Source organism: Lipotes vexillifer, unplaced genomic scaffold, assembly GCF_000442215.2.
Source record: "Lipotes vexillifer unplaced genomic scaffold, Lipotes_vexillifer_v1.1 scaffold362, whole genome shotgun sequence".
Taxonomy (NCBI): Eukaryota; Metazoa; Chordata; class Mammalia; order Artiodactyla; family Lipotidae; genus Lipotes; species Lipotes vexillifer.
The window spans coordinates 344831-360497 of record NW_006788741.1 but is presented as its reverse complement, the minus strand read 5'-3'; the positions used below and the strand labels follow the sequence as shown (position 1 = coordinate 360497).

Below are 15667 nucleotides of genomic sequence, written 5' to 3'. Positions count from 1 at the left end.
AGACTGGCCATCATCAAAAAATCTACAGTCAATAAATGCTGGAGAAAAGGGAACCCTCTTACACTGTTGGTGGGAATGTAAATCGATACAGCCACTATGGAGAACAGTATGGAAGTTCCTTAAAAAACTAAAAATAGAGCTACCATATTATCCAGCAATCCCGCTCCTAGGCATATATGCGGAAAAAACATAATTCGAAAAGTTACATGCAACCCAGTGTTCTTTGCAGCACTATTTACAATAGCCAGGACATGGAAACAACCTAAATGTCCATCAACAGAGGAATGGATAAAGAATATATGGTACATATATATACAACAGATTATTACTCAGCCTTAAAAAATAATGAAATAATGCTATTTACAACAACATGGATGGACCTAGAGATTGTCATACTGAGTGAAGTAAGTCAGACAGAGAAAGACAAATATATGATATTGCTTATGTGTGAAATCTAAAAAAAAAAGAGTACAAATGAACTTATTTACAATACAGAAGTAGAGTCGCAGATGTAGAAAACATACTTATGGTTACCAGAGTACAAGTGGGGGTGAGGGATGAACTGGGAGATCAGGATTAACATATACACACTACTGTATATAAAATGGATAACTTATAAGAACCTACTGTATAGCACAGGGAACTCTACTGAACACTCTGTAATGGCCTATGTGAAAAAAAAAATCTTAAAAAAGAGTGGATATATGTATATGTATAACAGATTCACGTTGCTGTACACCTGAAACTAGCACAACATTGTAATACAACTATACTGCAATAAAAATAAATTTTAAAATAAAAATACATATGAAAAACTTTAAAAAAAAATAATTCTTTAGCAAACAGACCTATGGTTGCCAAGGGGAAGGGGGAGTGGAGAAGGGATGGATTGGGAGTTTGGGATTAGCAAACACAGACTAATATATATATATATATATATATATATATATATATATATATATATATCTGAATTGACTTGTTGTACACCAGAAACTAACACAAAATTGTAAATCACTATACTTCAATAAAGTATTTTTTTTTTTACAAAAGAAAACAAAACCAGTAATTTAGAGACTAACAAGCTAAACAAAGTTGCTGATGCCCCAATACAGTTTACTCTTTTTCAAAAGAGAGTTCAAAGCATCACACTAAATGGGATACAAAATTAAAACAAACAAACAAAACACTAAAACAACAAAAGATTTCATAACTTTCTCCCTGAGCAGGCATGACTTCTTTTACTCTATCCATCCTTTGGCTCAGGTAAAAAAAAATAATAATAATGGTGTCTTCCTTGAGACTTCCTTTTCCCTCAGAGCTCATGTCCAACCATCAGTACATCTTGGCAGGTGTACCTTTAAAATATATCCAAAATCCAACTATTTCTCAATATCTCCACTGGTACTCCCCTGGCCCAAAGCAGTATCATTTCTCACCTGAAAATTTGCAAGAGCTCCCAGTGGGTTTCCCTACTCCTGCTCCACTTCAATATATTTTCCACATAAAGCTCGATCATTTCTTTAAAGCATAAGTCAAATGTCACTTTTCTGCTCATGATGCTCCAGTATTTTCCTCTCAATTGGAGCAAAAGCCAAACTCCTTACAGTGGTCAACAAGCCCCTATCTCATTTGATTCTCTGTTGCTTTTCTGACCTCATATCTTGGCACTTGCCCTCTGTCTCTGCTCAAACTATACCAGCCACCTTGCCATTCTTCGAACTTGCCGAGCATGTCTCCACCTCAGGGCCTTTCACTTGCCATTTCTTCTTCCTGGAATACTCCCTGCCCCAACTCCATTTCACTTGGTTCACTTCATCATTTTCTTTATGTATAGTAAATGATACTTATCATCAAATAGTCATTTAAATCTGGTCTATGATATGTATTAGAAAATAGTGAAAACCTTGTTTCAGATGTGTGGCCTAGCTTAGAATTATATAACTGATTCTTGAGTGAGAATATTTGCGATGAAAAACTAGCTCTGCCCTTCTAAATTTTCTTTAAAATTCTCTGAATCTCAACTTCTTGCTTTGTAGGATAGGTATACATGTCCATCTCACTGGGTTACTCAGGGGATATATAAGATATTGAGAAATGCTTGCCTTGCTCATAGTAATTAGTTAATTCCATTATTATTATGTCAGTATGATTCCTGCCTAGTGTTTGTAATTATCCTGACATAGTTACAATTGTGTGAAAAATATAATCTGCATACTATTTTTGCACCAGAAATTATATCTTAAATATTTTTACATAAAGCTAAATAGCCTTAAAACAGCAAAATCAAATTTTGCTCTTTCAAATTCCAAATCCTGTGTATATTATGGCATGCAACAGAGACACCATGATTTGTATATCATCTAGCCTCCAATTCTCTTTCATTATTGCACTGCAATAATAAAAATGCACTGCAATAATAAAATAATAATATTCACCTGAATATTATACCCTCCTGTGCATTAAGACAGTCCCTTAGTGAAATTCATGGATTCACGGGTGTAAGATTATTGGTTGAAGTGGTCTGAAACTTAGTTATAACTCCTATGAAACTTACTCATTACTTTTCACAAAGATGGTATGAACTTATACTACCACAATATAAAATACTTACATATATATATAAATTTGTTTCATTTATGTTCTATTTAGAAAAAATAGAAAAATAAGTGATAAAAGAGAAATATCTGATCAGTGCTAGAGAAAAATACTTATATCTTTTTCCATTTGTTATTAACCTCAAGACAAATAAGCTAATAATGTCCAAGTTACTTCTTTAAATTCATATAACTGTTAAATATTTGTATTAAAAAGCTATTCACTCTCATTGCTTTATTTTGACTAGAAATAAGTATATAAGAAAACAATCGAATATCAGGGACTCTAATTAAATGACATTTTCTTTAAAAACTGAGAAATAATTTTGTGTCCACTGATTTGTTGTTCATGGATAAGAGCATAAAGACATTGTTTGAAAGCAGCATGTGTGCACAAAATGTGTGCCCCTAAAAGTAATTATTACCAGACAGAAATTGAATTTTTTTTATTTCAGCTTGAAACTGCTGCACCTGTTTGATCATTTGGCAAAGCTGCCTTTCTATTGTTTTCAGGAGACAAAGTGACTGATTGATCTAATTACCCTAGTGTTAACCATTCTGCAGAGAAGATCTTCTCATTTATAGCCTTGGTAGATGAGTATAATATTGCTGAGAATTAAATGACCCAGCACAGGGAAATCTAGCTATAGAGACAGAAGGAATTAATTTCTTTCCTACTTAATATGAGACGTTTTTCTAATTTTTCACTCAACTGAACAGAGGAAAATATGTAATAAACCAATCTATAATAAGTCAGATTATATATAATAAAGCCATACTGATTATCCTTTTTTCTAAATTTCAGTATAAAGAACGTAACTCCAAAAGTAGGAGACCCTGAAACCCGTAAAGCTATTCGTCGTGCCTTTGACGTGTGGCAGAATGTAACTCCTCTGACGTTTGAAGAAGTTCCCTACAGTGAATTAGAAAATGGCAAACGTGATGTGGATATAACCATCATTTTTGCATCTGGCTTTCATGGAGACAGTTCTCCCTTTGATGGAGAGGGAGGGTTTTTGGCACATGCCTATTTCCCTGGACCAGGAATTGGGGGAGATACTCATTTTGACTCAGATGAGCCATGGACACTAGGAAATCCTAATCATGATGGTAAGTGCATAGTTTTTTTCATTATAAATACTTCTATTTTTATTTTTGGATGCCCAAGTGATTTACTAATTTAAAAACTTAAAGTAAACAAATAATTTGTTTTTAAAATTACCGAATAATACATGAGGCTTTTTATAACATTTTAGAACAAGAATTTGTACAAGTCATTAGACAATAATAATTTTTCATGTGGCTTTTGATTAAAGATTAGAACTTTACAGTGTATTCTATAAATGCTTTAAAGTGAATTTTGTTTTCTATAAAGAGTCATTTAAAAGTTTCTATAGTAGTCAAGTCATGGGACATGCATTAAGTAAATTATGCTATTTCTTTACACTTAATTCCAGTGTTTCCACTTGAAACTTAATCCTGATTGACATTGGTGGTGTAGCTTCTACCATATCTTTTCTGTTTATTTTTTTTTCCATTATAACCTTTCTAATCTGTAAAAATTTTCTCCTTCTCTTTTGTCTCATCACTTCCTTTGTTTCCCAATCTGACATATTCTTGTATGATATCTTTATAGAAACCAGATTCTTACAAATCTATTCCAATATATCTATCAGTTTTCTAATCCTTATAATTATTCTGATATGCAAAAATGTAAAAATTAAAATCTCAACAGCTAAAAGTATCATTACTTGATATAAGAAGCATGTGTTTCTTCCTAGGGAACAATTTTGTGTTTAAAAAATATTCATAGAATTATAGGATTCTAGAGTTATAAGATTCTTAATTCACCATCTCCCATAATTCTTGTAATCAATACTTAAATATTTTACTTTTTCACTGCAGTAGAATGTTGAAAATGCAAGTGTGCATTGTTTAATGATAACTAATCAACTAATAAAACTCTTAATTCCTCCTTGATGAGTTAAGCCCAGCTGTCAAATTAAGCTTTGTTAGTTCCTTAGAAGTTTTATTTAGCTGGACTAGTGTAATAGTCTTGCATTTTTAGAACATGTAGGGTTCAAACACATTATGGATAGAATGAATTAGTTGAGTTAAACTTGAAATAACATTAATTTTCAAAGAGAAATATATAATAAATAACTGTTCATGTTTTCCAAAAGGAAATAAAATATCTAGTATTGAACAAAATGATCTTTTGTATTGTTATTAATAGGTGTATTTGCTATAATATAAAATTATGATTTCATTTTTAAGAACTGGTTTGGAGACTAATGGCAACTATGTTGAGAGGATTCACTATACTGGAATGAAAGTCAGATACTTTGGAGTCAAACAGACGTACATTCCTGGCTAAATGTTCAGTAGCTCAAGAACCTTCTAACATACTCTATACTTGATTTCATTCTTTACCTTGTATTGCAGGGCTGGGGACATTGTAAGAAGTGCTTTCTATTCAGGCATGTTTAACTTACTGTATAGCTGAGAATCTAATAATAAAATATCTGAAACATGATAGTTGGCCCATACTTGTTTGATACATAATTCATTTAAAATTAAATGTGTTTATTTTTATCAATATCACACAGGAATTCAAATGAAGTAGCTCAGACTTCTTCAAGTCAATTGCTAAAATTGTTTTAAATAATGGAAAAATATTTGCATTCTAACTAATTGAGAAAAGTAGCACTTATAATGGTAGAATTTTGCTGACATAGGCATAACTACATTTGCTTCCAAGGGAAAGATTTTCTTCTAAACTTCTGAACAGAGAAAATTGTATTTTATTCCAATAATGGGTCTAACTGTTAAAGATACTCTAAATGTGTAGCTTTGAAGTTGTGTTAATTTGGCTTTGTGGACTCATAAATTTAAAATTGTTTTAAAATTCTATATGAAGGAGATGATGCCTATTAAATGGCCTATATTTTCTCTTAAAATATTAAAATAATCAAGAAAGCTGCACAAATCCTTTAAATGAATCCTTTATTAGCTGTACTTTTTTAGATATTAACCAATACTTTTAAAAACTAAGTTTTAAAAATATCTATAGGGGCATTTGAAGTGACATAGGAAATGAGAATTTTTCCACTGATTTGAGTATTATAGGTATTATTAATGTTTATTTGTGATTTAAGAAGTCTTTCAAGGAATATATATGTGGGAAAGAATTCAGAAATGGGACATAAGAGCTAAATGTGTACAATCAAGTCGATGGACTTTTAACTCAGACTGTGTATTAACACATTTGATTGCCTTTTAAACTATACTGTAGAAGTATAATAACTTTTTACATATACATTTACTAAAAACCTAAACAAAAATCATTTAATATTTAGTGTTTCATTTGGATGAAAATATTTCTTTACTGGTCCAATAAGAATATTTTTCCTTTTGAGTGAGCATAAAGAAAATGATTCTGCAAAATAACAGTGTTCAGAATTGTAGGAGATTAAAGGAAAAGTTAACTGTTCAAGATGTAATACCATAAAGATTTACTGCTTAATTGAAATTCAGACTTTTAACTAGCAACAGGGCAGTTATGGTAATGTCATATGAAGTACTGATCATTTATCAAAGGAAAAGCCTCTAGCTTTGTTGTGGTACTGTTGAATGTGTGGAGAATTAATGCATTTGTACATCCTAGATCTTTTCTGTAAGGCTGTCTTTTTGTATCACAAATATACAGGCACAATTCTGACATCTTTACTGATAAACATTTTTGTTTCTTTAATCTAGTCCCCCTGGCTTACTTCCCTGAAATTTTTTCTTTCTGTCCTACTCAGAGCTCTTAAGCATCTAGAAAACAGAGAAGCTTGAAAGTTTAGCAAAAATGCAAATGACAGAGCCTCTTGATAAGTACCCAGCTCACTTTCCACATCATACTGCTCAGCTAATGAAGGCAATTTGAATTCTGTCTACCTCAAAAGAGATAAAACAGTGTCTTAGTCTGCCAGTAATCCTTAATTCATTGTTGTACACTTTCCTATCAATTTGCTTATAATCATGATGCCTTTTGAAAGCTTAAGCTAATGTTCATTAAGGAAATTACACAATGCTTACATTAAAATAAATAAATAAGTACACCACACACACACACACACACACACACACACACACACACACACCCTTAGTAAATAGAATGCCTTTTTTTGCTCCACGATGTTTTTTTTTCTTTAAGGAGTGGATAAGAAAAACATCTGCATAGTAATTCTGAACAGAAAATGTTACTATGATATGGTTTTTGAAAAGTATACATTGCCCGAATGTGTGTTAGGAAATTTAAATTTAGCAAAATGTTAAGATTCATTTTGAGCATCATTATCATATTGTTTCCTTGGCTACTGTATAAAGTTTAAAAGGTAATGTCAATGTAAACACGAAATTACAACAAAGATTCTTTCTAATTAGACAAGTAATCTACCACAGTCAGAGGATTGCAAATTGATAATCTCCAAACAAAAAGGTTATCTATTAAAATAATATATAAAACTATGACAAGAGAAATATCCAGATGCATATCTTATTTTACTATGTAGTTCTATTAACTATTCTATTAACAAAAAGAATGCATTGCCTTGGCTCTGTTTGTTGGTGTAAAGGTCACTGTCTAAAGTCAGAAGGTGATCATGAGGTGCTCAGAGCTGTTGTGGCAGTCTATCCACAAACTAAGGAGAGAGCGATGATGATGAAAATTTCATGAGACATCAAAATCCTTAAATCTATTGCATCATTATGATAGTTAATCTTATGTGTCAAGTTGATTGGTCTAAGGGATGCCCAGATAGCTGCTAAAATATTATTTCTGAATTTGCCTGTGGGGTGTCTCTGGGAGAGATTAGCATTTGATTTGGTAGACTGAGTAAAGATCTTCCTTCTCCCATGTGGGGAGGCATGATCCAATCCATTGAGGGCCAGTATAGTACAAAAGAGAAAGGGTGAATTCTGTCTCCCTTCTTGATGTGGCACCTGCATCTTTCCCTGACTTTGTACTTCAGAACTCCTGGTTCTTGGGCCTTTGGACTCAAACTGAATTATACCATCAGGTTTCCTGGTTCTTCAATTTGCTGACAACAGATAGCAGGACTTCTTAGTCTCTATAACCTCATGAGCCAATTCCTATAATAAATCTACTCTAATATAGCCATATATATCCTACTGATTGTATTTCTCTGGAGAATACAAACTAATATAATCATTAAATATGAAACGGTCAAATTCTACATCTAAGCCCACAAATTCTTTGAATAGACCAAGTTGAAGTTAAATATCTTCATGACATAATGTTTGAGTCAATGGACATGATTTATGCAAACCAGGGAGAGTTAACTTTCTGTAAGAGAGATCTTGTCATTGGTGTGCAAATACAAGCTTACCAAGAGGCACACCTAGGCCTTAGCAAGCTGTCTGTCACCTCCCCAATTTTTATGCTCATTTTGCAGCTGTATCTGCTATATAATATTTTTCAGATGCTTGCAGGTTTTGGACTTTGATCTTTGAGAACAGGAAGTGTTAATTGCCAAACAGATATTACCAAGAGTCCTAGAAGTGCTGCCGTCTGTGGGAATATTATCTATATCAATCTGTCTTGCGCTTTTTAAAAATATGGGAAGGACTTGATATGACAGGACAGTCAAGGACTTTAACCCATCCTTAAAACCAGAGTATTTATTGAGATTTTAAACTGTAAAACTATTAGCTGTCTGCCACACAGTTATTACCTTACGATGCTTTACCAAAACTTTCTATAGTAATTCGGATTTGAAAACTATGATAAAGACTTTTTGTTTGTTTTTAAAAACCTTCCTTCCTTCCTTCCTGGAATAAACTTCATTTCACTGAGTTTATTTCATTTCACTAGACTAGTGACCTAAAATTTGATAGTCTTTACTTTTTCAAAATCTCTCAATTATGTTGTTTCATATGATTACTATGCAGGCTCTACTTGGTTCTTTATTTTTAGATCTTTGTGTCCAATTAGAGAATAGAAGATGAATTGATGTCATCACACTCAAAATATTGTTTCATTATATCAGTTTTATTAAAGTATATAGACGAATCATGTACATTAAAATACATGTAACATAGAGCAGAAACAGATAGAGCCAGACATTTCAATGGCTTAACACAATAGAATTTTATTTCTTGCTCATGTGGTGGGGCAGAGGGACTGTCCACTCACTCAGCCAGAGACCCAGAATAATGGAGTCTCAGCCATCATCAAGACACGATTTTCAGAGTTTCCTAAGGCATAAACATCCAGACAGCAGCTGAGCAAACCAAGGTAGTTTTGCTCATTTGCTTATGTGCCAGACCTGCAAGCAGTAAATATTATTCCTCCCCAAGTCCTACTAACTAGAATTCAATCCTATGGCCACATCGAATCATAAAGAAAGCTAGAGAAGGCTTATTTTTTTTTTTATTGCAGTATAGTTAATTTATAATGTTGTGTTAATTTCAGGTGTGCAACAAAGTGAATCAGTTATATGAATATATATATTTACTCATTTTTAGATTATTTTCACATATAGGCTATTACAGAGTATTAAGTATAGTTCCCTGTGCTATACCATAAGTCCTTATTAGTTATCTATTTTATATATAGTAGTGTGTATATGTCAGTCCCAATCTCCCAATTTATCCCTCCCCCCCACTTACCCTCATGGTGACCATAAGTTTCTTTTCTACATCTGTAACTCTATTTGTTTTGTAGATAAGTTTCATTTGTACCTTTTTTTTAGATTCCACATATAAGTGATATTATATGATATTTGTCTTTGTCTGACTTACTTCATTCAGTATGACAATCTCTAGGTCCATCCATGTTGCTGCAAGTGGCATTATTTCATTCTTTTTTTTGGCTAATATTCCATTGTATATATGTACCACATCTTTTAAAATATTTATTTATTTATTTATTTTATTGGAGTTTAGTTGCTTTACACAGTTGTGTTAGTTTCTGCTGTACTGCAAACTGAATCAGCCATATATATATATATATATATTCCCTCTTTTTTGGATTTTTTGGATTTTCTTCCCTTTTAGGTCACCACAGAGTAGAGTTCCCTGTGCTGAACAGTAGGTTCTCATTAGTCATCTGTTTTATGCAGAGTAGTGTATATATGTCAATCCCAATCTCCCAGTTTATCCCACGCCCTCTTCCCCCTTGGTATCCATACATTTGTTCTCTGCATCCATGTTTGTATTTCTGTTTTGCAAATAAGTTCATCTATACTATTTTTCTAGATTCCACAAATATACATTAATATACGATATTTATTTTTCTCTTTCTGACTTCACTCTCTATGACAGTCTCTAGGTCCATCCACTCTGCAAATGACACAATTCTGTCCCTTTTTATGGCTGAGTGATACTCCATTTTATATATGTACCACATCTTCTTTATCCATTCCTCTGTTGATGGACATTTAGGTTGCTTCCATGACCTGGCTATTGTAAATAGTGCTGCCATAAATGTTGAAGTGCATGTATCTTTTTGAATTATGGTTTTCTCCAGATATATGCCCAGGTTTGATGAGCAACTAGTCAGTGTCTGCCACGCCAATAAGTTGTGAGGTAAAAACAATGCTAGACTGATATTAAATATACTACTCTGCATCTGTGGGTAAGCTGCTTAACCATAATTTCCCTTAATGCAGATTTTAACCTATTGATCATTATTTAGCTTCTGTCATTCCTCTTCTTATATAGTATGTGTAGGAATTATTTTTCTAATCCATCTTCTTATACAGTAACTATCCTTAAATCTAGGTAGACAACCAAGCACAATGAAGTGCAATTTTCAAATTTAACCATTAGTTAGTTTATCAAAATAGAAAAAATAATGTCTTTAAGTTTTTGAAAAAAATCCAGTTGGTTGGAATTAATAATTTGATAGTATTTTATTGACTAAATTATCAAGACCATTAATGAATTTCTACCTTAGTTTTGTGTAATTGTTTTTTGCAGTATTACAACCATACCATTACAAAACCTGGCATTCTACCATTTTAGTAATTTCCTTATATTTTAAACACAACAAAACTATCAACTAATTGTTCTCACATTTAATTTATAACTCACTTCTTCGTTTTTAATCAAATATTGCCACAACTTACCTCCTACACAGTCTGTTGATTAGGTATCAAAGCAGTAACAGAAATAACCCTTGTTGCAATTAACAGTGGAAATTATACTTTGCTGTTGACTGGATGCATCAGAGAACAAGAGAATGGGTCTACAAGAGACCAAGACAGGAATGTTCTACCTCTGTTAGGCAAGGCTATACTAAATGCATTTGCCCTGAACAATGAAAACTGACCTAAGACTATAGAATATCAGCCATTCTCCAGGTTTCAATTGAAATGGTTATTTGGCCAATATGAAGAAAGGTAGGGAAATCAAGAAATAATTTAAAAACTCTCTCTGCTGGTTATCAGTCTCATTCAAAGTTGCATAAAGAAGAAAACAGTGAAAAATAAATACTAATAGAAGCCAAATTTAATTGAAATTATTTAAAATTCAGTTTATATATTTAACTCATTTATTCCTCACACAAATTAATAAGGAAGATAGTGTAATTATTTCCACTTTGCAAGGAAATCGAGGCACAGAAAATTTGGTAACTTGCTTAAGTTTACCTAGTTAGTAACAAAAAATGATACCATTAAAAAATACTGAAAAACTACTGGAAGACTCAGGAGAAAAGCCAATTGCTGAAAATACTTTATCAAGTGAACCAGGAAATCAATATTGGAAATAACTCAAAATACCCATAAAGGCTCTCTATGGAACAGGAAAATAAAACCTATTATTGCTTTAAAAACTGAATCTGTCATGTGGAAGAAAATCTTGGTAAGCATTTTCAGAAAAACATAATAAGATAAAATGATGTGAAATTCAAGGATAGATATTAGAACACTTATAGATAACTCCAGTATAAGAAGTAAGATTCTTCCAAAAGAAGGAAGAGTAAAAAATTAAGCAAAATAAGTAAGCAAATGCATATTAGAAAAGTCTTCTAAAGTTTGATAGTAGTATGCAGTTCAAAAGGAGTCATTACATTCATTGCAAAATTACCAAATCAGATCCATAAATAAATACATCCTACAAGTAAAAACAAGATCCCATTAACCAAAAGGCAGAAAAAAAAAAAATACAGGTTCTTCTCAGAGACCAAAATACAAGGCTAATCATTTTGTGTGTTCTTTTTTTGTTTTTGGTTTTTTTTTGTGTGGTACGCGGGCCTCTCACTGTTGTGGTCTCTCTCGTTGCGGAGCACAGGCTCCGGACGTGCAGGCTCAGCGGCCATGGCTCATGGGCCCAGCCGCTCTGTGGTATGTGGGATCTTCCAGGACCAGTGCACAAACCTGTGTCCCCTGCATGGGCAGGAGAACTCTCAACAACTGCACCACCAGGAAAGCCCCATTTTGTGTGTTTTTTAAACTTTGCTATGCTAATTGTTAAAAAAGATGGAAGAAATTATACATAATATTCTTTTATATTCTAATAGCTTCCTTGTTCTTTTTACTATTAAACTTCATCTGTGGTTTTAAAATATTTCTATATAAATGATCTTTGCTTTAGAAATCATATGTGTTCTGAGTGATACTTCCTTATGATTTGGTAATAATATAAAGGTAGAAGGAAATTGTGGAGTAAATATTCAGCATTTATATAAAATATAACATTAGCATAGAGGTCTACTAATACTACTGTATTTTCATACTCTCCCTTCAACAAACATTTCATTGATCGTTAGGATATTAGTAATATGGTAGAAACCACTACTTCGTATAGCAGGAACCCAAGGGAAAGACTAAACATTCCATAAAATCCCATTAAAAATATTAATAATCCATAACATTTTAAAAGAAGATATTTTACAATCTAAGATAGAGACATAATACAATTATTTATAATATTGACTGTGAGAAGTATCATAATAGTGGTTTTAAAAGAACACTCTTGAAATACCTGCTTCTAGAGGAGTAGATATTTCAAAGATTCTTCTTATTACTAAATAACTAATCAATGAAGCATACTTTTAACTGAGTAGACGGCATCACATTCAGCAAAGAATATCTTCAAAATATCAGGAAAACAATGAACTGAAACTAGAGTTTTGAGTAACTTGCATATGTGAAAAGCAGAGACCAAGGTTTATGTCAGGGACAAAGTGAATCTGAAGATTCTGTATTTAAATACCAGCACTTAGATATAGACAATATGATCCAAGATTCATAATATCACCCACCCCCACACACACACTCAGATCCCAGTATAAGTGAACACATGTTCTCTGTAGCAGAAAGCTTACTGGCTTTAGGCTCTCAGATTTTTTTCATAGATAGATGTAATGTAAATGTAAAGATCACTAAACATAAAAGGAAATCAAACATAATGAATGAGAGTCAGCTTTAAAAAAGAGATTATTCCCCAGCAATTTAAGTTACTGAAATTATAAATTTAAAAAGGATACAATTTCAGGGTGTGATAGCTCTAAAAAGGAGAGATGGAATCACAGAAATGAATAAGAAACAAGATATTATTTAAAAAGATGAAGAAGAGATGAAAAATAAAACCTAAAATGTAATAGTAAGAATAAAATATAATAATAATGGGTAGGTTAAAGAGCAGACTAAAATTAGCTAAAGATAGTGAATAATAAGATAGATCTAAATAAATCCACAAATCATAGTATGGAGGGTAAAAAGGATGAAGCATACAAAAGATTAAGAGATAAATAAAATAGAACAAAATATCTAATATAAATACAATTGGAATCCCAGAGAGAGAGAATTACAAAAAAAAAAAAAAAAGATAAGAAAAGAAGCAATATCTGAAGGTATACTAATTGATAATTACCTAGAAATAAAAGTATAAATCCACAGATGGAATCCCAATTTATTCAAAAGAGCATAAATTCAGAAACACACACACACTTTAGAGTAAATGCAAGTTACCAAAGACAAAGGAAAGGTTTTCAAAACAGATAGATGGAAAGCACACTTCACCTATAACTAGTCAGGAAATTCCCCAGACAATAAGGATCTCAATAACAATGAAATCTTTTGAAATGCTCAGAATAAATACTATCAGCCTAGAATTATCCAACAAAACTATCTTTCAGAAGTTAGAATGAGGGCTTCCCTGGTGGCACAGTTGTTGAGAGTCCGCCTGCCAATGCAGGGGACACGGGTTCGTGCCCTGGTCTGGGAAGATCCCGCATGCCGTGGAGCGGCTGGGCCTGTGAGCCATGGCCGCTGAGCCTGCGTGTCCAGAGCCTGTGCTCCGCAACGGGAGAGGCCACAACAGTGAGAGGCCCACGTACCACAAAAAAAAAAAAAAAAAAAAAAAGAAGTTAGAATGAAATAGAAAATTTTAAAAGGATAAAAAATTAGACAAATTGCAATTCAGTTAATAACTCTAAAAGACTTTCTAACACTTGACAAAATAACCCTATAACAAACTTAGATAAAATAAGTAATTTTGATCAAAGAAATTAATAAATATTCCATGTATGAAATAACAGTAATGTGTAATCTGTACAACTAAAGAGAGAAGAAGCTTACTGAAAAATAACTACATGAAAACCAGGGAAGAAGAGATCAATTGAAGTACTCTAAGATTCTTATATAATTTAACAATAAGGTTAAGGAATTAATTTTATATTCTGGTAAACAAGCATAATAAATTGTCAACAGCAAACAATAAAATAAACAAATAAGTAAATAAATAAATATAAATTAAAAAAAACCCAAAACTTTAAGTAGTGCATAACTTCCAAAATATGCGTAGACACCAAAACAGGAACTATGAAGCTGCACAAAGGAGACCCCAAAACAGTGTTAAAAAGGAGACCCCAACAAACTAAGTTAAACAAAATGAGAAGACAGAAAAATATGCAGCAGTTGAAGGAGCAAGGTAAAATCCCACCAGACCAAACAAATGAAGAGGAAATAGGCAGTCTACCCAAAAAGAAATACACAGCAATGATAGTAAAGATGATCCAAAATCTTGGATATAGAATGGAGAAAATAAAAGAAACATTTAACAAGGACCTAGAAGAACTAAAGAGCAAACAAAAAATGATAAACAACACAATTCTCTAGAAGGAATCAAAAGCAGAATAACTGAGGCAGAAGAACGGATAAGTGACCTGGAAGATAATATAGTGGAAATAAATACCACAGAGCAGAATAAAGAAAAAAAGAATGAAAAGAATTGAGGACAGTATCAGAGACCTCTGGGACAACATTAAATGCACCAATATTCGAAGTATAGGGGTCCTAGAAGAAGAAGAGAAAAAGAAAGGGTCTGAGAAAATACTTAAGAGATTAGAGTCGAAAACTTCCCTAACATGGGAAAAGAAATAGTCAGTCAAGTCCAGGAAGTGCAGAGAGTCTCATACAGGATAAATCCAAGGAGAAACATGCTAAGACACATTAATCAAACTCTCAAAAATTAAAAACAAAGAAAAAATATTAAAAACAGCAAGGGAGAGCAACAAATAACATACAAGGGAATCTACATAAGTTAACAGCTGATCTTTCAGCAGAAATGCTGCAAACAGGAAGGGAGTGGCAGGACATATTTAAAGTGATGAAAGGGAAAAACCTACAACCAGGTTTATTCTACCCAGCAAGGATTTCACTCAGATTCGAAGGAGAAATTAAAACTTTAAAGACAAGCAAAAGTTAAGAGAATTCATAACCACCAAACCAACTTTAAACAAATGCTAAAGGAACTTCTCTAGGCAGGAAACACAAGAAAAGGAAAAGACCTACAATAACAAACCCAAAACAATTAAGAAAATGATAATAGGGACATACATATCGATAATTACCTTGAATATAAATGGATTAAATGCACCAACCAAAAGGCAGAGATTGGCTGAATGGATACAAAAACAAGACCCGTATATATGGTGTCTGCAAGAGACCCACTTCAGACCTAGGGACATATACAGACTGAAAGTGAGGAGATGGAAAAAGTTATACCATGCAATTGGAAATGAAAAGAAAACTGGAGTGGCAGTTCTCATATCAGAC

At 32.6% G+C, this 15667-nt stretch overlaps 1 protein-coding gene across 1 annotated transcript in view; it reads left to right on the top strand.

Moving 5' to 3' along the window:
- Positions 1–15667, top strand: part of MMP16 (matrix metallopeptidase 16) — a 346798-nt gene that overhangs the window by 186422 nt on the left and 144709 nt on the right. The window contains exon 4 of the mRNA XM_007461751.1: positions 3400–3704. Within this exon, the coding sequence (XP_007461813.1) occupies positions 3400–3704 (305 nt within the window). The remainder of the gene's footprint in view (positions 1–3399; positions 3705–15667) is intronic.